The 27590-nt window shown below is 39.7% G+C and overlaps 2 protein-coding genes across 8 annotated transcripts in view; one reads left to right on the top strand and one right to left on the bottom strand.

The window, feature by feature from the left end:
• The window catches only part of GlcAT-I (Glucuronyltransferase I), a 21226-nt gene extending 5874 nt beyond the window's left edge, over positions 1 to 15352 (top strand). For all 6 annotated transcript variants that reach the window (XM_045727397.2, XM_045727389.2, XM_069321725.1 and 3 more), the window contains exons 3-9: positions 486 to 684; positions 2417 to 2511; positions 5235 to 5365; positions 8357 to 8516; positions 8780 to 8929; positions 11856 to 12167; positions 12593 to 15352. In XM_045727397.2, coding sequence (XP_045583353.2) covers positions 588 to 684; positions 2417 to 2511; positions 5235 to 5365; positions 8357 to 8516; positions 8780 to 8929; positions 11856 to 12167; positions 12593 to 12691 — 1044 coding nt within the window. In that variant the 5' untranslated portion in view covers positions 486 to 587 and the 3' untranslated portion in view covers positions 12692 to 15352. The remainder of the gene's footprint in view (positions 1 to 485; positions 685 to 2416; positions 2512 to 5234; positions 5366 to 8356; positions 8517 to 8779; positions 8930 to 11855; positions 12168 to 12592) is intronic.
• Positions 10563 to 27590, bottom strand: LOC123746138 (uncharacterized). 2 transcript variants are annotated; one of them, XR_011227977.1, is made up of 2 exons: positions 16447 to 17016; positions 10563 to 11058 (listed from the first exon to the last, which is right to left on the bottom strand). XR_011227977.1 is itself a non-coding variant. In XM_045727435.2 (2 exons), exons 1-2 carry the CDS (start codon positions 27413 to 27415, stop codon positions 11033 to 11035), a joined length of 750 nt encoding a protein of 249 aa, XP_045583391.2. In that variant the 5' UTR covers positions 27416 to 27590; the 3' UTR covers positions 10569 to 11032. The 2 variants fall into 2 exon arrangements, 1 of the variants encoding a protein (XP_045583391.2); XM_045727435.2 differs by lacking the exon at positions 16447 to 17016 and adding an exon at positions 26692 to 27590 and having other exon boundaries at positions 10569 to 11058.

The following is a 27590-nucleotide window of genomic DNA, read 5'->3' as shown; positions in this document are numbered from 1 at the left end:
AGACAACCTTTAACAAGCTGCCAGCTTCCTGTCCTTGTTGTGGCCACTAAATAGATTGAGGTCTTCAAGTAAATTCAGGTAAATTATCAATGCTAGTAACTGTATCTATCAATATCAGGCCCACTTTTCCTACACTATTATTATATTAGTACAGTATTTCACCTCTGCTGTCACCCAGTTGTGGTCGTGATGCCACTTTGGTCATACCAATACTGAAAATCAAAATTTGTGTACTGTATTTACTGGACAGTATTTGCAAATACCTGTATTTTTATTATTATAATTAATATTATTGTTATTGTATTTTCATTATTACTGCAAATAAAAACATTAATACATTCACCATTTAATCATAGCATTATCTTGAATTTTAAGATGCTTCAGTGTTAATGAACTTTTAAACTTGTACCGAAGATCTAATTACCGAATTCATACACTGTACAGGACAGTGCAATTACTTGAGATTATAGCCACTATTTTTACAGGATGAAGGCCTGGAGTGTAACGGCACAAGAAAAACTGTTGACTTGATACATGCTGGTGTGTTGAAGTAAGAGTTGAGAGTTCTGGAATTGACAGTGACCATCATGGTGTCCTTAAATCCTTTCTTTGCTAAAAGGCGAGCAAGGAAATGGTGGCCATATATAATAGTTCTAGTTCTTGTCATCATTGGATATTATAAAGGTATGACATCTTTTGTAAATACAGTAGAGGCATAATAAGAGAAAAGGAGTGTGTTTGTTTGTACAGTATTATGGAAGACGAGTAGCTTTTTTGTGAAACTGTATTTTGAAATGATATTTACCAATATTCTAGTACAGTAGAGGTACTGTAGTGCATGAATGAAAGTATTATTTTAAAAAAGATGTTCGCAGTACTGTACTGTGGTACAGACACAAAATATTTAGGTTTGTATATGATTTTAAGGCCCAGGTCAAGAGCACAGTAAAGATTTGTACAAATTCCTATATTTATGGTAGTCATGTCTCATTCGGTAGATGAATATTGGAAACCAAATATATTATCCTTGTGTAACTTGAGCATCATCAGCTAGAAGGGCAAGATTATCTTTTTTACAATTAAACAAAAGTGATAGATATCACTGCAAAAGACAAGTATAAAATATAATCACAATCACCACTTTCAGCCTCACTGTTTCAAGATCTACTAAATTGTAATCTGCATCACTATACGAATACTGTACTATCAAATGCTATTTATTTTCTCCAAGCTTATGGGTCCCCATTCTCTGTAGAGGTGGCATCCTTCTTTCTATCTATATAGAATATGCATAAATTGCACACACACACAAATACATACCAGCATAACTTCTCAGTGCTCAAAAGAGAACTTGACAAACTCCTACAAAGGATACCAGGGGACTCGTACGTCAGGCTGCAAGCAGCCGCATTGAACAGCCTAGTTGATCAGACCAGCAACCAGGAGGCCTGGTCAGAGACCAGGCCACTGGGATATTGATCCCCAGAATCTTTGACAAGTAAATGTGTCCTTCAAAATGACCTGGAAAAAAATAAGTGAATGGAGCAATGGATGGCAGATAAAATTCAATGTGAATAAATGCCATGTTATAGAATGTGGACCAGAATAAAATAAGCCCCACACAACTACAAATTATGTGAAGACATTAACAAGGTTGGACAAAGAAAGAAATTTAGAGGTGGTCCTCTGGACTGTCACCAGACAACCTAATGAAGGACATTGTATGAGGAGCCTAAGCTATGCTTTCCAACTTCAGAAGTGCTTTTAAGTACATGGATCGTGAATTACTAAAAAAAATATTCATGATTTTTTGAGAGACTAAAATTGGAACGTGCAGCAGTTGTATGGGGCCCATATCTCAAGAAGCACATCAATAATCTGGAAAAACTGCAAAGACATGCTAGTAAATAGCTCCCAGAACTGGTAAACAAGAGCCGCGAGGAGAGGCTAGAAGACAGAAGAAAAAATATGATATGACCACCATATTCACAACATTAACAGGAATCAATAAAACTGACAGGATTTTTTGAAACCTGCAGATTCAAGAACAAGAGGTCATAAATTCAAACTAAGGAAACAATAGTGCCAAAAATTACATGTATACAAACGTTATCTTTTTGTAAATAGGGTTATGGATTGTTGGAACAATGTAAATAAGAACATGGTGAATACTAAAGCCATCAGCAGTTTATAAGGTCATATTATAAAGATTATTGGGAAGACAGAACACCATAGGCATAATTTTCATTCTGTAAATACACAAATAATTACATTTTGATACACACACATACTATACTTATACAGTACAGAGATATTTGTGTGACACGCATGGATGATTTGATTAAATACACATACAGTATTGTAATTAACATTTATGTATTAAACAATTGGAAACAACATATTTTGCCATTCCCAGGAATGTTCTACCAAATCTCAGATTCATCAGCTTCAAACACATATGAAGAACAGACAAGAGCCACTATGAAAGAGGTGTTTTCTTTACAGAGACAAGTGAGTTCTGCAGATAATGTTGTTTGTGTGTAATAGAGTAAATTTGATGAAAAGAAACATGAGAAGTGCTGGGTGAACAGAGGTGTACAGTTATGGATTAGTGCCTAGTCAATCCTGGCTGGAGAGGATTTACTAGGTACCAGTCCTTAACTATATGCATCTGTTCACCCAGCAGTGATTTTGTACATGGTGGTTAAACAATTGGCAGGTCGTATTTGAGGGAAACTAGTGGGTAAGGCTTACCATGAGCTATGGGATTGGAAAGCTCTCAACCTGCTAACGGGAGTCAGCAGTCATCATTTCCTGTACCCACCTGTGTATGTATGTATGTATATGTATATAAATCACTAAAGTGTGTTTAGTTCCTATGGCTCTCTAGTTGTTCACCTGGCCAAGTGTCTGCACCATTTAATATGCTCATATGAATTACAAATTTAAATGGGACAAGTACAAATTTGGAATAGCTTAAGAAAGACTGAAATTAAGGAAAAAGTGGTTAGGATGAGATTGCTGGGGTTTCTAAAGGCTGAAGTAGAAAGGTGAATTGGAATTAATGCGAGTTTGATAAAGTTTGATGTTACGTGCCAGAAACAAAACTCATCAACATTACTTTTCTTTTTCCAACATGGCCTTTTGTGGAGATAAGATACAAAAGTTGGGGCTCCAGACCAATCTCTTCTGTAATTACAGGAGAGTTTAGTTTAGTTCATTTATTATGCACCCCATACTCATGTGGGTCGTAGTGGAAAAAAGTTAAGAGGCCCATAATGGACTCTGGGATTGAACCCCAAATTCTTTAGCTAGGCAAATTACAGTCTTCATAAGCTGGTTAAAAAATTTAATGACAGAACAACTCTCAACTCGCCCAAGGTGAGAGTGGGTTTGGTGGCATTCCATAGAACTCCCAAACCTGTGGGGAAAATACCAGGGCTAGTTAAGGCAGCTGTGAAGGCTGACCTTGGTACACTGATTACAACTTGTGTGCCCCACCAGCCAAGATGCTCCAGTCTGGGGAAAGACAGAAGTCAAAGACATCACGAGTTGTCCCAAGGCAAGAAGGCCACCACAACAGAGGAGAACCTCTAAAAAACGTCACCTGAACACTCCAGAAAATATGGCCCTGGCAGCGCAAGGGCAGCACTAGGGAGCACACAGTGAAGATAACCCTGAGCACATGCAACCCCAAGTGCTCTCAACTTCTGGCCCATGCTACACAGAATTGTAAACAACAGCCACTAAGGCTGGTGTTTACAGTCATCATTAGTGCACTGAAGCCAGAAAGAGAGAGTGAACACCCAGCACACACTACCATCAGAGGAGAACTGAGGGTGGAGCAGCTGACTGACCCTTGGCTGCCTCCCTCCCTCCCCCCAAAGGAGAGGGGGAGGTGGGGCAAACAAGCTTGTACTAGTTTCATGAAATTTTGATCATTTGTTTACATTGTTGGGGAAGTTCTATAGTGTTTTTGGAGACTGTGATCTTGTTTAAAGCCAGCAGTGGTTTGTTTTGTTTTGCTCACTCTGGGTGCCTTCCTCTGTGGTGGCATAAATGAATAACTTAATACAGTATATAGATGCCACTGCTCCCTGTGCCTCTTGTGAGGGGACCAAGATCTGGCTCTTGGTCCCTGGCAGGTCATAGAATTCCACAACTGATAGGACCTAGTAGTATGACACACTAGAGAGCGAGTAGCTTCAGGGAGCCACCGGGGCTTCCCCCAGAAAAGGTGTTTGTAGAGGTCTGGATGGCAGAGCATCCAGAGCAAATCAGTGGCCTCTGGGAACCCTAGTTGTTTGGATTGCCTCTCAGTGGTTTATCATGATCTGGAGGGGCTCCAGATACGTTCCCTTTCTATGTGAGGTTGGACTGTGCAGATGGCCTTGTTTTTGGATCCCTGAGGTTTTGTTCTATGAGTGATTCAAGTTCAAGTCTCGGATGTTTTTGTGGTCAGTCTTTCTTCCATTTAATTTCAATTTGAGGTGAAGGTAGACAGGGCCTCCTTTCTCTGGATTTACAAAACATTTGGTTGCCCATTGGTGGATCTTTTGGCCTCAGCATGGCTATGGTTGTTTTCACTGCTTGTGGCACCATTCCCAATTCATTAGGCTTTGGTGGTGGACGCAATTTGCTTGGACTGGGACTGATGAACCTCCTATCTGTTCCTTCCAGTTAACATGGTTGGATAGCATTGGGAGGGGTGGGAGGCATCTTTACCATGGTCATCATAGTGCATGTTCAGCATTTTTCTCTTTGTCCTCACTCAGTACTGCTTCTGGGGGCTCTACTTCTTATAGGTTATTGGTGGCTAGATCAATCTGGCTGGCTTTCAGCTCTCTATTGCTAAACACATCTGTACCTTGTAAGATTGTGTACTGTCACCTGTATCTTCATCTTGAATTTCGTTTCATTGAGTGCATGAGAGGCAGGTGGTGGATATTTTTCGGTCTCATGTTTGAGGAGGCAGCAGAAGGGTATTTTATTACACTCAACACATTATATTATGTACAGTATTTATATGATTTTAAGAGATTGAAATTAAGGATTTACCAACTAGGTGATTAGAATACAAATTATTTTGAGATGATTAGAATACAAATTATTTTGAGATGATTAGAATACAAATTATTTTGAGATGATTATGCATATGACATTGCTTTAAAGTATTATATTAAGGAGTTTTACATTTTATTACATTACACTTAATTAAACAAATTCATTTACAGGTCAAATTGCTCAAATCAGTACTGAAGCGCTACTCTATACCAGAGAAAGAGTACTCAGATGTTCTGTTACCAGTTATATACATCATCACGCCAACCTTTGCACGGCCTCATCAAAAGGCCGAATTAACAAGGTAAGGTACAGTGAACAAATCCATAAGGGCCGTTACCTTACCTTGAGGTTACCTTGAGGTGCTTCCGGGGCTTAGTGTCCCCGCAGCCCGGTCGTCGACCAGGCCTCCTGGTTGCTGGACTGATCAACCAGGCCGTTAGACGCTGCTGCTCGCAGCCTGACGTATGAGTCACAGCCTGGTTGATATGAGTCACAGCCTGGTTGATGTGATGCCGTGACAAGGATTTGAACCTACGTCCGACATCATCCCAGATGCTGCCTTAATCGACTGAGCTACGACATTGTCAAAAAATGGGATGATGTCTGGGATGATCTCGGATGTAGGTTTGAATCCTCATCACGTCCCTTGTGGATTTGTTCATTGATGCATCACGCTATTGCGATTTCTGTGTGTAAGGCACAGTTTTGTGCCGATGTTTAAGATATTATTTATTTACTTGAGATTTGTAATTCTATGCATATGACTTAGGCTCAAGCTCAGCTTGGTACCTTCTTTTGATAATTGCTTATTTATACGCTAGCATTTTATCTTGATATTGAATATTGTTGACAGAGGTGTATCCTCTTAAGCTGCATTACTGATTGTGTCAAAAGTGATGAGCAGATTTTCACTAATTCTATACTTGCTTTGCATTAGTATCAAATAACCAAACCCACCCACACACAAGAAGTGAAAGTGACGACATATCGGGTCATGATCACAGAGGGCAGTGATGGTGATCACAATCAGATCATAGATCACAGGTGAATCGCCAGCAGCCGTTGTGGCCGGACATGTCTGGTTGCTCCTTACATGAGCGAGCTTGCAAGCCTCACAGAGTGAGAAGTATATTTCCATCGGCACTGCATCCCATTGAGGGGGGGGGGTGCCAGCTGTGTTGCTTCGACTTCAACCCTTGCTAATGGTACTGGCCAAGAAGTACCATATTCTACAAGGTGAAGGTTCTGTTCCAAGGGGACCAAGCATTCACTAAGAGTGAAGTAAGTAATTATCAAAAAAGGCACGAAGCCAGGAAGGGTATGTAGCACATTAAGAGTGAAATTTTGCAGTTAATTACCACCACCAGCCACACAACACCCATTTACATGCGTCAAGAGGGAGTGGGAGTTGTACTCTTCTATTCTCAGGACTGCTGAACCTCCAATGAGACAAACATTATGAGACATTACAAACTTCAATCAGTTTCCCATTATCAAAAGCAAGTTCAAATCCAAGATGGTTGGGCCCACTGCTCTTTTTGTCCTGCCTTCACCTCGTCTTCATTCCTAGCTCCAGTTTTTGCGGCCTCATCCCATCCTTTCCCTGCTTACCAGCTCTGTGATCTTTGAAATGAAACAAATCGGTTCATCTTGGACCCTTATCAAGTCACCATGGCATGGCGGGTATGGGTTTGATCATTTGTTTGTCACGTTATTGTGACTTATTCTCTGCATCTGTATCAACTCTTTGCGTTGTCTTCCTCGTTCTCTCGGCACAATGTCGGGTAGACCCTTTTCCAGTGTTGCTACTGTTTAGCCTGTGGCCTTCTCTATACTGTGTATCAACTCTCTCCATTATACATTATCTGCCCATCTGTATAATGTGCACCTTGATTTATTGTGAAGATATGGTAGATGACACTTGTTTGAATCAAGCTAAAAATAGCTACATCAAGACAAAAAGAAAAGTCGGGTTCTTATTGTTTGGTATTTATCAGAACTTTGTATATGAAGCAAATCTTATTTCAAATATCCTGATTGTCTTTGATATCGAATATCTGAGTAATCATTACCTACAAATCTCCACATTTATTAAAAAAGTATATCTCAAAATTTCTTAATTTTTTCATTATATCTTCTAAAGTATTGTTCTTATATTATTATTATTATTATTGAGTAAAGTTCTATTTACATTGTTGAAGAGACAATGTTAAGGAAGCTTAGTTTGTCATAAGATTTATTAATGTACTCGCCTAGTTGTGCTTGCAGGGGTTGAGCTTCAGCTCAATGGTCTCGCCAATGTAAGAACACTTGTGTAATCATTGACGGCGCGGCAATGTGCGAGCACTTACTCGTGTTTTTTTTTTAAATACTGAGCCTATCTGGGGACGGGGACAGGGGACACTAAACCCCTAAAATACGTTTTTTTTTTAGCACCTCCTTTTTGTTACACTCCCCCCAGGAAACAGCCCGTAGCAGCTGTCTAACTCCCAGGTACAGTACCTATTTACTGCTAGGTAGCAGGGACATCAGGGTGAAAGAAACATTTTGCCCAATTGCATCCGCCTCCACCGGGAATCGAATCCGAAGCGTTGTCCACCCAGCTGTCAGGCGTGGCAGGCATGGCAGAATGTGCAAAATATCTCCATTGAAAAGCAGAGGGGCAATAGGCATGCTGAGAGAAAGAATTCAGATCAACATCAAAAGGTCCCAAGAGTTTTCAATTTTCAACTCTTCCCCAACACATATGGGGCATAACTGGCCGACCTCTTGTAGTGTTCAAAGGAGAACTCGACAAGCATCTTCAAAGGATACCTGATGAACCAGGCATGACCCGTACACTAGGCTGCGAGCAGCCTGATGTACGACAGGGTGGTTGAACTCGACAAAGTGCTTGTCGAGTTCTCCTTTGAACACTGCAAGAGGTCGGCCAGTTATGCCCCGTATTATTGAGGAAGAGTTGAAAATTGAAAACTCTTAAAGACGTTTGATGTTGATCTGAGTTCTCTCTCTCAGCATGCCTATTGCCCCTCTGCATTTCAGTGGAGATATTTTGCACATTCTGCCATGCCTGCCAAACCAGGCATGACTCGTATGTCAGGCTGCGAGCAGCCGCATCGAACAGCTGCTTGATGTTGATCCTCGAAATCATCAACAGGTAGTTAGGTAGATGTCGTGGTTGTTCAATGATTTATATAGATGTGTCCCACATGCTGCTAATAAACATTTATTTCATGTACAGTATAGACCTTTGTAGATAGAAACAAAAGTAAGTGATGCTCTCTGTCAACAGGTTAAAGAACGTGTTTCTCCATGTTCCAGCGCTACATTGGATAGTCGTCGAAGATGCGCCTCAAAAGTCACACATGGTATCTGATTTTCTGGAACTATCAGGCTTAACATTCACCCATCTGCACCAGCTGACCCCAGATGACTGGAAACTGAAAGATAATGTAAGGAACTTTACATGGAAATTTAATAGGTGTACTATACTTCAAAATAAATAAGTAAACAAATATAATATGGTGGTTGTTGAGATGTAATGAAACATATTCCAGGCAGGCTATACAATGTATTTTGGTTAAATACTGATTTGTGAAGTAGAATATTTGTTTGAATGATGATTTGCCTATACAGTACTGTATTCGACAATTTTAGGGTTTGAAAATATTATTGTAAATTTTATTCGTTTATTTAGTTGGTCAGTTGCTTTCAGGATCCAATCTGGAGGAAACCCAGGGGAGTTTTACAGAGGAATGCAGGTCTGAAATGGCTCCGGAGAAAATTCCTCTATGATGGTAATCCCAGGGGAGTAGTCTATTTTGCTGATGATGATAACACCTACAGCACAGAATTGTTTATTGAGGTACTGTAATGCTTGTTTGTTAACATTGCAAATGATACCGTTGATAATTGTATTCCAGTTGTGCTTACTTGATGGCCACTATCTTTGATGGTTCAGTGGCATAGTTAATATTTCAATGCCTTGCACATGACAGTACAGTACAATACTACATATTAATAGCACAGCCTTGAAACTTATTGAAAAAATTGGAATCTCAAAATAATAGTCCAGCAGTCATTGACTTAAAAGAAATTGGTCATCTTGTTATTAAAATGTTTTGTGTGCCTTTCCTGGATTATTGTATCCAAGCATGGATACGAAAATATGTCATTCACCTGGAAAAATATCCCTGAACTATGTTAACTTTTATACACAAAATAACCTAGAAGACAATAATCAAAATCACTTCTTTAAAAAGGTACAGCTTGGCTCACACCAGAAGCAATACATTAAGTTTTAAGATACCTAGCCTCAATGTGACAGACAACAAGAGATGCTTTTCTGGGAAGCCCATGATAGCTCCCTAAAGCTATCTAGCAGAAATAAATGGCTACCAACTATTAGGTCACACCAGCTGTTGAGTTCTGTTTGGCCTACAAGCTACAACCTGGCCCCACCTCACAGAGGCAGAGTGGGTGATGCTCCACCACCCCACCGAGAAAGCAGCCAGGTAGTTAGCGTTCCAATGCAGACTACTTCTGGGTTCAAAAAAAAAAAAAGACCAAAGCATTGAAACTGCTGAATTAACTCTCCAAACAATGTAAACAAACGATCCAATCTGGAAACTAGCACCAGCACATAAGCACTAATCTCTGCCAGTAGGGGGGTGAGGGGGTAGAGCAATGTCTGCCTCAGAATTCAAAGTTAGTTCCGTCGCTGATGTGGACACCATCACTTGTCCACTGTAGGGTTCCCTAGTCGTCAACTAGCCACGCAGGTCCCGCTACGTCTCGGCTAATTACCAGCCATCCTTGGACTTTGTCCTGCTGGGGGACAATTTGCTTGGTATTTATTCTGTATTTTAGCTTCATGGACATGTTTTTTTGTCCACTTTGTGTTGTGTGGACTTGGCAGAGACACTATTGCTTGTGTTGATATTACCTCGCCACCGTTGAAACTCCAGGTCCCCCCCTCCCCTATTGGCAGAGAGGGTGGGGTGGGAGGGTTATGAACTCGTGCTAAGTTTGAGAGATTTGTTTACATTGTTTGGGGAGTTTGACAGTTTTGAGGTTTTAGTCTCTTTGGACCTAGCAGTGGTTTGTATTGGTTGGATGACTTTCTGAATGTTTTCATAGTGGGGTGGTGGTTCACCTACTCTCTCTGCCTCTGTGAGGAGGGCCTGGTCCACTGGTAGTCAAACAGAACTCTGGCTGATGTGACCTAGCCGTTGGGAGCCATCTCAGTGAGGGAGTCACTGGGGCTCATCCAGAAAGAGGAATTTCATTATATTCAATGCTGATTTTGTATCCAGAGTACAATAAACTCTCAACAGTTTAAGAGTGTTACAGTTCAAAATATAGCTTGAACAAATTATTAGGATAAATAGAACCTTCCTGACGCTGTTGCAAGCATTATATGGTGACCATCAGGTAATTTAAAATTATTATATAAGAGCAATATCAAAGCAGTATTGTATGACAAAACCAATAAAGTAGAAATAACGTGACAGCAGTTGGTAGCATTATTTAAAATCATGTTTATATGATATTGCTCAATTCTAATACTGTATACAGTTTATAATGTAAATTTAATGAATTTAAACTTCAGAATATTTTTAGGCAGGTTCTCTGAGTACCTCCCACTGGTGGCAAGTGCCATTAATGAAACATGAGGATCATAGATAAATTCACAACTTGGTCGTCTATGTGAGATTTAGTTTGTGTATGATTGTGATGACACAAACTTGTGTAGAGACAGAGCCCAGCACCTTTAACTGAATTTTTACTTAGGGAAGAATTGTTCTCTCATTTTCATGGGCTATCAACACTCCCTTCACCCTCATCAAGCTAAGACTGCGTGTTAGCTGTGTGTTTGTCTCACATTTGGTGGCTCCAGGCTTCCTGGGCATCATGAAGATTTTTTTACTTAGTTTTTCTGCTAGTTGGGTCATGATGGCTGCATCGGTTAGTTCAGAGCCTTATTCAGTTTTTCTGAAAAATAAAAATAAAATTGGAAGAGCTAGTGGCTGAATTTGGTCAGTTGTTATGAGGGATCCATAATAATAAGGTTTGGATTTACAAGTTGCCATTGTACTAATATGCAATAATGCTCAGTTTACAAACCCTGAGGTCATGAGAACCATTGTTATGTCTTGCTGAGCTCTAACATAAATAAGTATTTAAGTATCGGTATCAAAGTTAAAACTTTTTATGCCACAGTATTAATTAAGAGTATTTGTCAAAATATTGGTTTTTTGTTGTTTAATATTCAGCAACTGGGAACAAAATGTTCCAAGTAGCACAGGCTATGAGCCCGTAGTGGACTTCCCTGGCACAGGAGCAGGGTTGTAGCTGTGAGGTAAGGAATATATATTTGTTGGTACATGCCATATACAGTTTGGGAAATGGACAGACCTGAAAATTCTCTTGCATGGGTACATACTTCTTGCTTCATTAACCATCTACCTGTACCATCACTGCTTGTTTACAGTTAAAGTAAAACTCTACTACATGTACAGTATAATGACAGATATATCATTACTGATATGACAGAGATATACATGTACTGAACCCTAAACAAATATTAAATGGAAACATGTATCTCCCAGTGTAACTGGTCCTCACAGATTCTTGGTGGTGGTGAAAACTCAGAATGCTAGTTAAATGATGTTGCCATAGGTGAGGGGGATGATTGTGTGTTTCAGGTGGTGGGAGTTAACTCCTTTTACCCCTTAATATTTTGTAACCTGCATATAATACACTTTGACTAAGTTTTCTGTATTCCTCAGATGCGTGATACTCGGACAGTGTCAGTATGGCCTGTAGGTTTAGTTGGCGGAGTCATGGTAGAACGTCCTCTGGTGAGCAGCGCAGACCACAAGGACACGGCTCCTCGTGTAACAGGCTGGCTCACGGGCTGGAAACCAAACCGTCCATTTGCTATAGATATGGCTGGCTTTGCTATAAATTTGTCGTTACTTTTGAAGAAAAATAACATTGAATTCAACTTAAATTCACCAATTGGATATTTAGAAAGCAATTTATTGGAGAAACTAGTAACACTGGATCAGCTAGAGCCCAAAGCAGAACTTTGCACAAAGGTAATCTACTGTGTTTGAAAAACAAGCCCTAGTAACTGTATTTGTATTAGAGTAGAATACATGTGCTACTCTAACATACAGCATACATATACCTGTGTATGTAATGTATGCATATTCTTAGTGTATAGTATTTACTGTATATCATGAATTTGTATTTGAAATACATGTACTGTATAGTGGACTTGATTGTAAGCATGGTATATTGTACAGTATATTATAGTGCACAAAAGTTTAAATGCAGTCTATATGTACTTTAAAACAAAATTTTACTGAAGTTAATTTAAAAATTCATTTCAGTCTTATTTTACAACTTTTAAATACACTTTTAATCTTGATATATATAGTTTATATTTATTGTGTTTGTCACTTTTATTAACTTGTTTACTCCCACTCTTCACTATTAGACATTGTTCAAATACTTCTAGGTATACGTGTGGCACACAAGAACAGAGAAACCCAACATGAAGGACGAGGAGAGGTTAAGGAAGGAAGGAAAAGCCACAAATAACGGAATTGAAGTCTAGAAGATGGTTATTAATGAGATACTACTATATTTGTAGGTAATGTCACAATAATACAACCGACACAAGTAACCCAGCTTGTGCACGTGTGACGAAATGAAAGTGGTTTGATCCGTCCTGGACCCTAAGTCGTGACAGAGTGTGAGTCTAGTATTTTCTTTATCAAAGGAAAGGACTATATTTTTTGAGGTGTTTGCTTTGCTAAAATTATTGTAGAGCTGTAATGCTTTGCAAAATGTGATTTATCTACCAGTATTATTGGCTGGTATATAACATTTTTTAGCAGAGTTCATGCTTTGATATTCCATGTACTGTGCTGTTAATTTATTTTTGTAAGTACAGTAATATTTCAAGTATTCTTTGCTTTTAATGGGTGTATTTTAATCAATTTATATCAGCATTTTAAATTGTACATCTAGTTAATTAATTAATGGATGAGAAAAAATGATTTAAAATTAAATTAGATGAAGCCACAAACTTTAAATGTCTTTTGCCCAGTTATACAGTACTGTGTATGAAATTTGTAAAGTTAGCTAATATTGCATAAGTACTTTTTAAGGTGGTGGTGGTGGGGGGGGGGGGGGGGAGACATTGCCAACACAAAAATGATAGCAATTACATGCTGGTGTTCATGTAGTGTTATACATGATTGATAAATAAAGTAACTTTTTAATATCACAATCACATAGCATTAACCACTGTGCTGCTCGCCTTCCAAATACGGCACCCCCCCCATGCACAGGAAATAAATTCTCATTAAAAATTCTTTTTGTTTTTGAAAATGTTAAATACCCTTCCCTGATCACCTATATAAAAAAAAAAGAGAAATTGTACTTACTTTGACCGCAATGGGGTCCGGAAAATGGCGCGTGACGTCACGATTTGGTGGTCGCCTGTGACGTAGACTCCCAGAGGCAGTCGCGTGCCTGCTTCAACATGTGCGAGATGCCACAAATATTTTTTTGTTAATTTTTTGCGTACATTTCCAAATACATTTGTTTTGTTTTTTCTTGCCGATCCTATATATAATGAACACGAACACAATTTTATGGCAGTAGAACATCTGTATTGTCCCAAGACATTGTGTTATCTCAAATTTGTCCACATATATTGCTTATATATCCAATGTTTCTTATTCATTTATGTATATTTACAACATATTTACACACTATCTACATTCACCATTAACACAGTCAGAACTCTGCGAGTGTGAGCTGCCACACCCAGCCAGCCCTCCCTCACTCCTCCAACACCTAGCTTACTCCTTACACCTTACTCGCCAACATTCCTCCTTCCACCATACTGTTATTGTTTTTATTACACTATTTACACACACGTTATGTATACATATCTACATTGTTTTATTCACCATAACTATGCAAGTAAGCTGGTATTGTGTTCAAACAGCAGTGGCCACCATACACTGCATGAGAAATCACACAGCAGACGACGCTACGAGTACGACGCCACCTTCCTCACCAAAATGGCTCCTCTCAACATACTTCTGTTGCTGTTATTACACTATATACACACATTATATATACCCATGTACATATCTATTCACCATAGCAAACCATTAAGCTAGTATGGTGAGCAAAACAGAGAGTGGCTGCCACACAGAGTAACGCTATCTCGATTCCCTCCCTCACCAAACTTCCTCCTCTCATAATACTACGCACAGCGCTAATTATCAGCACAATCCTGGTCACTAAATTCTGTAAGTGAATAATTGACCACAAGTTTATTTTGTAAAGGAACATAAGAAGTCGTTTGAAGATTCCTAGATGGATGAAATAATGCTGTGGTGCTGTGACTAGTGCTGTGAACATCGTGAACAGCATTGATTCACTGATATTTGAACATTGTACACAATTATTATCCCACTCAGGCTCTTCTGTAATACTATCATGGCTAAATAATACCAATTATATATATATATATTTTGACATTATTAGGCGATGCTGTGGTCACAAGCTGAACAGCAGTGCTGTGAGCTCATGCTGCGTGTGCCAGCCTTGGTTGCTCACTCGGTAATGAGGCTCTCGCACCTGGGAATGTTGCCCATGATTTTTTTTTTTAAATGGCGTCTGCTTACAAGAGCCCTGAGGAAGCTGATGTGAAGTCCATGTAGCCGCGGAAGTTTTGAATTATACGCTAAAAATATAAGATCCTGGAGGCGCGTTGCGCACCCCCCGTCGAGCACCTGCAGGCGTGTTGCGCAGTTCAGTGATTAAAGTATAACACATTCTTGTATCACAATGGCCCAACCCTAATGACCTGTAAAAATTCAATTGGTTCCCAAGTATTTTGCCAAATTAGGAATATTCTTGTCTCGCTCAATCTCTGGTAGTGAATCCAGACCTATGAATGGGTCGGCTTATAAATACATTGTTAATGCACTCTCAGGTGTTCAACTTTGCTTGCTACAAGAAAGATATCTGCTTATTTCATACAATACTAAACTAGCATGTACATTTCTTGGCATGTGCTATGGAAAGATTTGTTAACATTTCCCTCAAGAAAATAGTTATCCCAGAAGAATTGACACAGACAACTTTATATTTATCCACATTATACAAAAAAATTGGTTCTCCTGAACACATGCAACTGATGATTGCAGTTACAATGACTTTGGTTTATCAGTCAATAAACTTTGAAGTATTATTTATGTTTTCTTTCATAATCTTCCTCTATATAATTCTTTAAACTTTAGTTAAAATTATGGGAGGAAGAGAGGCATGGTTGATGGAGGTAAAGGTCATCTTTCCCTCTTATTGTCTACTCCTATTTTCCCTTCCTCCTCCTCCTCCTCACTATCCAACAACGATCATGAGAGGTGGCACAGTACTAGTAGGACCTCAGCTAGGGCCCTATCTAAGGCTTGACAGAAATATGATTGTGTGTGTTTTGATTCTTGACACCTGCCAGCCCCCCCCCCCCCTTTTACACATTATTTACAATGAAGTCATTAATAAACAATGAAGTGTTTAAGTTGGTACCTGCTCTATCATGTACTAGCAAGCCTTGTATCCAGATTAGATCATGGCATAAATATTAGTAAGTACATGGCAGGTATATTTGGGCACTGGTAATACACCATGGGAATACCTTAAGTAATTATCAAAGGGCAGCACCAATCTGGAAAGACCATGTGAGGTAATACCTTGAATGCAATGGTGTATGGAAGCTTTATCATTCTACCATTCTAACAAATGTGGTTATATTAGCAAAAAGTGAGTGAATGGAGCAGGATTGGTTGTGAGAGGTAGCAAGAGGTGCAATAGTAAATAATTATCAAAAGAAGGCACCAAGCCGGGAAGACTGTAGCACGAGGCAGCACAAGAGCTGACCATCCTATAGTGGTACAAGACCTAAATCCAGTCCTGACCACTATTTGAAAGAACAGTTACATGTGACATTCTAGCTGGCTCAACGGCTCGGGACTCTTGCATCCACGAGAAATTCAAGCCACTTAGAAAATTGCATGGGAAACTATCATTACTCTGAAATTATTCCCCAGTACAAACTGCAACATTGATGGAAAATAATATTTTTTGTAATACATTGCAATTTTATGAGAATTGAATTCTTTTTATTGACTATACTGTCTTAAACATCAAGTCTAATATACAACTCATAAAAAGGACTCAAGAACAATACAACACTACAGGTAGTTTAACACCAGTAGAAATCATTATCAAAGCAATTAAGCTACAATGCAGAGAGCATCTTGCTAGGAAGAAATATGTCAGACTTACCAAAATTATCTTTTTGGGAAGTGATAGACCCAGGACAACATTAGAGGATCTGAAAACTCTGCCGGGCAAAATGAGGACTGCATGGATGCATCACAGACGCAGCACAAATGACAAGACTACATGCAGGCGACCAAGGGTTGGTAAGTTCAGGTGCCATATGGATGAGCGGTACTGATTAATGGCATTTTGCCATGATTATTTAAAAGCTATATACATAATCTGAAGCAAGAAAATAAAAATTAATTATTTTTTTTGTTTAACCATAAAAACAACATATAATTTATTATACTGTATTTATGCAGTTTAAATTAAAATTGCCACAGAGGTTATACATATTTGCATTTTTACAGAAGATACAATTTTATTGCAGTACTGGACCATTTTCTATGAGAAATTCTCAATGTTCATTTTAGCACAAAAAAGGTAACAAATCAACATAAAAAACCAGCGTTGAATGTAATGAACGCCATTTTCTGGGTGAGTCCCGGAGGCTCCCCGGAGCTATCCCAGGCTGATATGCTAATGTCAGACTTTGGCATCAGTCATGTGTATGGAGTTCTTAGGCCTACCGGGGACCACGGCCAGAACCGGGCCCCCTCAGAGAGGCAAGGGGAGCAATGGCCTATAGAAGCCCCCGTGTAGTTGGAAGCATTCTATGTCTGCCATCGACCGGAACAGGCACCCAGAAAGGTAAGCGCCCCAAAACAAACCCCTATTCTGGTTAAAATTGCTACCTAAAACCGAACTAGTGGATAGAACTCCCCAACCGAAAACAAGCAAACTAGTGTGACGTCACACACTGCCGCGCCGCTGTCTGCGCAGCTCCCCCCTCCCCGGGAGGGGGAAGGGGGAGCCCCAGACCCCCCGCGCCGGCTACCCACACCTCAGTTCTTGAGGCTGGATGTCAAAAACGCGAAAAACCGCCGACCGGAGGGAGGGAGGGATGCCGGGGAGCCTCCGGGACTCACCCAGAAAATGGTGTTTCATTACATTCAACGCTGGTTTTCTGGGGGGAGCCCCGTCGGCTCCCCGGAGCTAACTACCCACAGACAGAAAAAGAGGGACTTACCCGGGAGGCGGTCGTCGCTCACCCCTCAACTCGAAGCCGAGACAACTGGCTGCAACCGCCGACCCAAAGCAACACAGGCCCGACGAGGGCCAGGGACATTCACAAGGTAACGAGCAGCCAGGACCCTGTTCGACCGCCAAAATCCCCGCGCCCGAATATCAGACCAAGACATATTCCCAAAGACGGCAGCAAGAGCCGCGAACTTACGAACGTCATGGGCACGGGGATAGACCGCAGGCTGGCTAGACCTAATAACCCTGCGGACGACCTGAGAGACCCGAACCCGCGAACAGGGAAGAAGGGAAACCGGATCAACCCACAGCGCGTCCCCGGACACAGAAGCTGGGGCACGCAAATAACGGCGAAGTGCCGCAACCGGACACAAAACATGATGCACCCCCGGCCAGACCAACCAAGCATCAACCACCCATGGACCCCTCCGGAACGCAGCAGTCTCATTCTTCGCCAGAAAAGAAGGAGACGGCTGCAAACGAACAAAACTATCACCACGACCAAAAGAGCAGAAACTTCTAAAGCTGAACCCCAGGGACGTGTACACTCACGGGGACCTAGCAGGGGGCGCCACCGAGGAGAACAGTGGAAGGGCAAAAACTAACTGAATAAAATGACAGAACCCCCCACCAGGCAAAAACAAAAAGAAAAACAAAACCCCGCAAGAGGACAGCGAACCCCAAGGAACAGAGCCGGCCGCGATGTCGGGAATTACAAGCTGAGCAGCACCCTGCGCCCCTACCAGTGCAAACTGCCTCTTACCTGCCGGTAACAAGGGAGAACAGAACACCCAAGAGCCCAACAGGCGGCTGAAAAACCGAAAGGTAAAACGGACCAGCAGAGGCAGACCCCGAGGAGCCTGTGGAAGGTGGCCCCAAGCCCCAAGGGCAGTACTTACAGGGCACCTAGGGAAGGCAGCCCTAGGCGCATGCAGCCCGAGTACTGAAGATAACTCCTGGCTCTCGCACCCACAAAACTAACACCACACTCAAAGCACAGTGCAGTAGCGACACCGGAGCCAGAGCACACGACCATCGCCTATAGCATCAGCCTCAAGAACTGAGGTGTGGGTAGCCGGCGCGGGGGGTCTGGGGCTCCCCCTTCCCCCTCCCGGGGAGGGGGGAGCTGCGCAGACAGCGGCGCGGCAGTGTGTGACGTCACACTAGTTTGCTTGTTTTCGGTTGGGGAGTTCTATCCACTAGTTCGGTTTTAGGTAGCAATTTTAACCAGAATAGGGGTTTGTTTTGGGGCGCTTACCTTTCTGGGTGCCTGTTCCGGTCGATGGCAGACATAGAATGCTTCCAACTACACGGGGGCTTCTATAGGCCATTGCTCCCCTTGCCTCTCTGAGGGGGCCCGGTTCTGGCCGTGGTCCCCGGTAGGCCTAAGAACTCCATACACATGACTGATGCCAACTCCATACACATGACTGATGCCAAAGTCTGACATTAGCATATCAGCCTGGGATAGCTCCGGGGAGCCGACGGGGCTCCCCCCAGAAAACAGGTCTTGCTGTACACTATTAATTACCAAAGATTAAATAATCACTGTTTGACTACATTATGTTGAGAATTAAAATGTTACCAAGACTGCATGACTATACTGGGGGCTTTATTTGACGATGTATGAACAGTACCTACGTACTGCAACCATAATGTATGTACAGTACACGTGTACTGCAACCATAAAATACGAAGAAGTACACGTGTACCGCAACCATAAAGTATGAAGTAGTACATGTATACAGCAACCATAATGTATGAGGAAGTACACATGTACCGCAACCATAATGTATGAAGAAGTACACATGTACCGCAACCATAATGTATGAAGAAGTACACGTGTACTGCAACCATAATATATACTTATATGATATATTAGTTTATGAAAAATTTAATTTGCTTATTTTATACAAAACTATTTTCCAACAGACTAATGCAATCAGAGATCAGTACAGAGCGTTTTGTAACAAGACGCGCAACTCTCAGGTTATTGCTGCTTAAATGTAATATTGCTACCTACTCAGTCTATATTCACAATGAATGAAAACATTATCACAGCACTTAACAACTATACTAGTGGCTAATAAAACCACATAACATAACAGCCAGTATAAAACTGAAAAACTGTATTCAATGCCTGAAATCTTACCCTAAAGGCAGGCTAACAAATTGCCTAGTTTCACACACATACAATAAAATCAAATAAAACTGATGAATATGAACATTGAAAATAATACACAAATTCTCCAGTTCAATTACTTCTTACAACATTGCTGGTTAACTGGCATATGTGGCCAATAGCTGCTTCTGAAAAGCATGTGAACATACATGTAGTATAAAAAATAAAACTTGGAACAAAACGCAGATGATGATGTCAAGCCAGATGTCAAACTGTGATTTGGACGAGAGGTATGGAAATCCTTAGAATAATCAAACGATACAAATATGGTAATTATGTAGACATGAAACAAGGCAAATTAAGACAAAGTACTAATGACATCACAAATCATTTCATATGAATATATTGCATTTATATATTATTTTGTATATTACAAATAAGAAACAGTTTCACAGATGACAAGTTGATTTATTAAAGTAGGAACTCATGACAACAATCCCTCAACAAGTGTATGGTTAATAATTCTCCATCTTCATCATCTCCATTAAAAACTAGAAACGTTAATATGTAGCCTAGGATACTCTTACTGAAAAGTCACCAGTATTTGGACACTAACATCAAATTCATTCATGGAAACAATGATGGTATGCAGTGCAAGAGGAGAAATTTATCTATAAAATGACATCACAGTTGCATCTGTAATTATCCAACTATAAAGTGCTGTTCTTTAACTATGTATATTTTGGAATATATCAGTATTTCTCAACCTTTGCACCTTTGAAATAATTCTAGGTCATATATACAGTACTTTATCTAAACACAGAGATATATCATTGTCAACTGAAAGGAGACAATTTGTCTTTGCCCTTGGTACTGGTTAAAGGAGAAAAATAGCACAAAAATAATTCAACAATACCTTTGCATATTATTAGCATTAGCCCATTTATCAGTATATCTTGCCTATGAACCCTTAGTTATCTTTGGGTTCTGCAGCGTTCTGGTTAAGAAACACTGGTCTATATAATAACCCCCTTCCCCTACATTTCAGTGCAATTAGGTCCCCAATAGCGTTCCTGCCACCAAGATGCCAGTGTCCGGACACCAGCACCAGATACTCTGAATATATGGTGGCTCAATCCCTGGGAACCACAGGCCATAAAGGTCTAAGATATATTACTGTATGTGTGTGTATGTGTGTGTGTAATTACCTAAGTGTAATTACCTAAGTGTAGTTACAGGATGAGAGCTACGCTCGTGGTGTCCCGTCTTCCCAGCACTCTTTGTCATATAACGCTTTGAAACTACTGACGGTCTTGGCCTCCACCACCTTCTCACTTAACTTGTTCCAACCGTCTACCACTCTATTTGCGAAGGTGAATTTTCTTATATTTCTTCGGCATCTGTGTTTAGCTAGTTTAAATCTATGGCCTCTTGTTCTTGAAGTTCCAGGTCTCAGGAAGTCTTCCCTGTCGATTTTATCAATTCCTGTTACTATTTTGTACGTAGTGATCATATCACCTCTTTTTCTTCTGTCTTCTAGTTTTGGCATATTTAATGCTTCTAACCTCTCCTCGTAGCTCTTGCCCTTCAGTTCTGGGAGCCACTTAGTAGCATGTCTTTGCACCTTTTCCAGTTTGTTGATGTGCTTCTTAAGATATGGGCACCACACAACAGCTGCATATTCTAGCTTTGGCCTAACAAAAGTCATGAACAATTTCTTTAGTATATCGCCATCCATGTATTTAAATGCAATTCTGAAGTTAGAAAGCATTGCATAGGCTCCTTGCACAATATTCTTAATGTGGTCCTCAGGTGATAGTTTTCTATCTAGAACCACTCCTAGATCTCTTTCTTTATCAGAATTCTTTAAAGATTTCTCACATAATATATAGGTTGTGTGGGGTCTATGTTCTCCTATTCCACATTCCATAACATGACATTTATTAACATTAAATTCCATTTGCCAAGTGGTGCTCCGTGTGTGTGTGTGTGTGTGTGTGTGTGTGTGTGTGTGTGTGTGTGTGTGTGTGTGTGTGTAATTACCTAAGTGTAGTTACAGGATGAGAGCTACACTCGTGGTGTCCCGTCTTCCCAGCGTGTGTGTGTGTGTGTGTGTGTTATGTTATATTATATATATATATATATGTCGTACCTAGTAGCCAGAACTCACTTCTCAGCCTACTATTCAAGGCCCGATTTGCCTAATAAGCCAAGTTTTCCTGAATTAATATATTTACTATAATTTTTTTCTTATGAAATGATAAAGCAACCCTTTTCTCTATGTATGAGGTCAATTTTTTTTTATTGGAGTTAAAATTAACGTAGATATATGACCGAACCTAACCAACCCTACCTAACCTAACCTAACCTATATTTATAGGTAAGGTTAGGTTAGGTAGCCAAAAAAAGTTAGGTTAGGTTAGGTTAGGTAGGTTAGGTAGACGAAAAAACATTAATTCATGGAAACTTGGCTTATTAGGCAAATCGGGCCTTGAATAGTAGGCTGAGAAGTGCGTTCTGGCTATTAGGTACGACATATATATATATATATATATATATATATATATATATATATATATATATATATATGTCGTACCTAGTAGCCAGAACGCACTTCTCAGCCTACTATGGAAGGCCCGATTTGCCTAATAAGCCAAGTTTTCATGAATTAATTGTTTTTCGACTACCTAACCTACCTAACCTAACCTAACCTAACTTTTTCGGCTACCTAACCAAACCTAACCTATAAAGATAGGTTAAGTTAGGTTAGGTAGGGTTGGTTAGGTTCGGTCATATATCTACGTTAATTTTAACTCCAATAAAAAAAATTGACCTCATACATAACGAAATGGGTGGCTTTATCATTTCATAAGCAAAAAATTAGAAAAAATATATTAATTCAGGAAAACTTGGCTTATAAGGCAAATCGGGCCTTGAATAGTAGGCCAAAAAGTGAGTTCTGGCTACTAGGTACGACATATATATATATATATATATATATATATATATATATATATATATATATATATATATGTCGTACCTAATAGCCAGAACGCACTTCTCAGCCTACTATTCAAGGCCCGATTTGCCTAATAAGCCAAGTTTTCATGAATTAATGTTTTTTCGTCTACCTAACCAACCTAACCTAACCTAACCTAGCTTTTTTTGGCTACCTAACCTAACCTTACCTATAAATATAGGTTAGGTTAGGTTAGGTAGGGTTGGTTAGGTTCGGTCATATATCTACGTTAATTTTAACTCCAATAAAAAAAAATTGACCTCATACATAGAGAAAAGGGTTGCTTTATCATTTCATAAGAAAAAAATTATAGTATATATATTAATTCAGGAAAACTTGGCTTATTAGGCAAATCGGGCCTTGAATAGTAGGCTGAGAAGTGAGTTCTGGCTACTAGGTACGACATATATATATATATATATAGGGAAGGGAGTACCACCTCTGGCTGGAAGAAGGGGGACCCATAGCCTCGGAGGAAACCATATATATATATATATATATATTATATATATATATATATATATATATATACTGTATATATATATATATATATATATACTGTATATATATACAGTATATATATATATATATATATATATATATATATATATATACTGTATATATATATATATATATATATATATATATATATATATATATATATATATATATATATATATATATATATATATATATATATATATATATATATATATATATATATATATGTCGTACCTAGTAGCCAGAACGCACTTCTCAGCCTACTATGCAAGGCCAGATTTGCCTAATAAGCCAAGTTTTCCTGAATAATATATTTTCTCGAATTTTTTTTTATGAAATGATAAAGCTACCCATTTCATTATGTATGAGGTCAATTTTGTTTTATTGGAGTTAAAATTAACGTAGATATATGACCGAACCTAACCAACCCTACCTAACCTAACCTAACCAATCTTTATAGGTTAGGTTAGGTTAGGTAGCCGAAAACGTTAGGTTAGGTTAGGTTAGGTAGGTTAGGTAGTCGAAAAACAATTAATTCATGAAAACTTGGCTTATTAGGCAAATCGGGCCTTGCATAGTAGGCTGAGAAGTGCGTTCTGGCTACTAGGTACGACATATATATATATATATATATATGTCGTACCTAGTAGCCAGAACACAGTTCTGGGCCTACTATGCAAGGCCCGATTTTCCTAATAGGCCAAGTTTTCAGAATTTCAATATTTTTCTCATTTTTTTCTTATGAAATGATAAAGCTATTCATTTCATTATGCCTGAGCTAATTTTTTTAAAATTTGAGTTAAAACTAACGTAGCTATATGACCGAACCTAACCAATCCTACTTAACCTATCTTAACCTAACCTAAATTAACATAACTAAATCAATAATTTATGTTCCTAGTATAATATAATAAAAATATTTAAAATATACCAATTGGAAACAATTTATTGAAAATAAAGAAAATCACTTGGCCCTTAGGCAAATCAGGCCTTGCATAGTAGGCTGAGAAGTGCGTTCTGGCTACTAGGTACATGTATACACACACACACACACACACACGCACACAAATATAATGATGCATAAGCTGCAGAAACAGGCAGGAGTAACTGGTAGGGCGCTCCAGTGGATATGGGAGTACCTAAGCAATAGGAAGCAGAGTTACAGTGAGGGGTGAGACCTCAGAATGGCGTGAAGTCACCAGTGGAGTCCCACAGTGCTCTGTACTTGGACCTATCCTGTTTCTGATATACGTAAATGATCTCTCAGAGGGTATAGACTCATTCCTCTCAATGTTTGCTGATGACGCCAAAATTATGAGAAGGATTAAGACAGAGAAGGACAGCTTGAGGCTTCAAGAAAACCTGGACAAGCTACAGGAATGGTCAAACAAATGGCTGTTAGAGTTTAACCTAAGCAAATGTAATGTAATGAAGATAGGGGTAGGAAGCAGGAGACCAGATACAAGGTATCATTTGGGAGATGAAATACTTCAAAAGTCAGAGAGAGAAAGACCTGGGGGTTGATATCACACCAGACCTGTCCCCTAAAGCTCATATCAAGAGGATAACATCAGCAGCATATGCCAGGTTGGCTAACATAAGAATGGCCTTTAGAAACTTGTGTAAGGAATCTTTCAGAACATTATATACCACATATGTCAGACCAATCCTGGAGTATGCGGCTCCAGCATGGAGTCCATATCTAGTCAAGCATAAGACTAAACTGGAAAAGGTTCAAAGGTTTGCCACCAGACTAGTACCTGAGCTGAGAGGTATGAGCTACGAGGAGAGACTACGGGAATTGAACCTCACTTCGTTGGAAGACAGAAGAGTTAGGGGGGACATGATCACCACATTCAAGATTCTCAAGGCAATCGACAGGGTTGATAAAGACAGGCTATTTAACACAAGGGGCACACGCACTAGGGGACACAGGTGGAAACTGAGTGCCCAAATGAGCCACAGAGATATTAGAAAGAACTCTTTTAGTGTCAGAGTGGTTGACAAATGGAATGCATTAGGAAGTGATGTGGTGGAGGCTGACTCCATACACAGTTTCAAGTGTAGATATGATAGAGCCCAATAGACTCAGGAACCTGTACACCTGTTGATTGATGGATGAGAGGCGGGACCAAAGAGCCAGAGCTCAACCCCCGCAAGCACAATTAGGTGAGTACAGGTATATGCATGCATGTATGCAATTTAACATGGCAAGTTTGGCATAAATTTATGTAATTTTTAGCCAGTTCAGAGATACATTACTTGGTTTTGGTGTTTGGATACTGGCAACAGGACAGTGTTTACTACCAAGAATACAGTACATCTTTCTAAGCATTTCCTGATATCTTTCCATCTGCTAAAAACAAAGGAACAAATTAACTTACATATAATGCAAAAAAACTAAATATTCTTATGATTTCTGTCAGTGCCATGTCCTGAATGATGAAAAACCAAACAATACAATAATTATTCTATTGTTTGGTATTAGGTACCTCTTATGTTTTGATATAACACTGAAGTATACTGAAAGAGTTCCTGCCATTTTTTGGCATCATTCTACGTACTAATGGACACTACATTTTACTGGTGACTTTACTCTAGCCACAAGGAAAATTTAATATGGCTTAGGCTACACATCTGATTTATAATACAGAAATATGGTATCAAAATAAATATAAAAGACAATGCACTATCTCCTTTGGTTGAATATAAAAATGAACACTGAAAATGCATGGCCTAGTAACCGTGCACATTGTAGCCATCACCAGCACAACTGAAAATATATATAGCCTACTTGATTATGTTTTGTTTCATTCGATTAAATATTGAGAAAAACATTTCATTGCTTTATGCCTAATTATTAATTTGACACAATATAATTCAGTACTACTAATGCAATCACTTTTTATGTTTACAAATAATATCATTATTACAAATAAATACATTTTGAAATACAATAAAAATAGTTCCTATAGCTTTTTAATGTGTTGCAAAACATTTATAGCCGTTCAAAAATGTAATGATAATGTTCTCCAACAAATTATGGGAAGACAAGTCATATAAAATGTTTTAAGAAATGCTACAACAAAGGCACTATATATATCTTACATTATAGTTCAAGCTGACAATATGGCAACTGATTTTTCACAACCGAGAGTCAAAAAATAAGCTTACAATGAGAAAATCCAGTACAAAATTCCACACTGGAAGGCCTACTACTACTACACTGTATCAACGTAGGCCTAACAGGTACAGTACCTATAGTTTGGTCAATGATTTTACAAAATACTTGTCTAAACTATGAACCTCACTAGCACTATTTCTCAAAAATATGCAGTCAATGCCAGAAGCACTGAATATTTTATAAAATACAATTGATAATTCACGATTGCAAATTCATTAAAAACAATTCAGATAAATTTGTTAACATTTTCATATTTCCTTTCATTAAGAAAATTCAATCTAGAATAAGTCTTCAAATAAAATACATACTGTATTTATAAAATATAAATAGTCACTTAACCTGGGCAGCGATCTGGACACGGCGACAAGTAACGTCCAACCTTCTCCTGCAGCTGCAGAGGAAGGGCCGATTCAACCTTCCTCATCTTCCATTCATCTGACCCGTCACAGCAGTCACAAACACCATCGTTCACCCATGCCGAGGGAATTGATTCTGGGAAGGCTTTTATAAATTTGAGGCACGAGAACTTCCCATTAACACAGGCATTTGTTCTTGGTTCATCAGAGCCATCTTCTGGGCAGTCACAATAGTCATCGTTTACTTTACTCTGCGAAATCACTTTTCCCGACGTAACGCACTTAAACGTTGTCCTCAAACCCGCCTGTGACCCCGCACCCTTCTTGCCCTGGGAGTGTACTAGGTCGTCAGGGTTCGAGACACCTTTAGTCTTGCCAGTGTTCCTGGCTGGTGGTGGCTGCTGCTCCTTGAGCACAGACCCACTCTCGCCCTTCATGGACTTCTTGCTCTCACCGTCAGTCTTCAGCACCTGAACATCTTTCGGGTGCAACTTATATTTACCGAGGGATTTCTGCTTAGTCGAGTCTGTCTTGTCAACGTGCCGCTTGAGCGAGTTTGGGTGATGCTGACGAGGCTTGTTAGACTCACTCAGCTCAGCGACGAAGGTAAACTGGTAGACTATGAAGAGGACGGTGGCCACCACCAGCGCTCCCACCACAGTCTGCCTCCGCATCGGCAACGACCTCAACAACCGTCTGACAGACATTTTCGTCAAGTAACCTCTCGGAAGGGTCTTACAGCCAGTGTGGAGTGCGATATGCGCTTAAGAAGGCACCGTCTTGCTAACCATACTGCTTATGGTAGGTGTAATTAAGGGGAAGAGTTCCTCCTGCGGCACATACCGACCACCAGCTGATCCTTGTTTACGCCTGACGTCACCC

This window comes from Procambarus clarkii, chromosome 10, assembly GCF_040958095.1.
Source record: "Procambarus clarkii isolate CNS0578487 chromosome 10, FALCON_Pclarkii_2.0, whole genome shotgun sequence".
Classification (NCBI taxonomy): Eukaryota; Metazoa; Arthropoda; class Malacostraca; order Decapoda; family Cambaridae; genus Procambarus; species Procambarus clarkii.
This window is presented reverse-complemented; position numbering and strand designations above follow the sequence as displayed.

Coding starts and splice junctions, on each gene's coding strand:
- LOC123746138 (XM_045727435.2), bottom strand. CDS start 27,415: ATGTCTGTCAGACGGTTGTTGAGGTCGTTGCCGATGCGGAGGCAGACT. Junction 11,059..26,691: donor GTGTCCAGATCGCTGCCCAG/GTTAAGTGACTA, acceptor TTTATTTTTCAG/AAAAACTGAATAAGGCTCTG.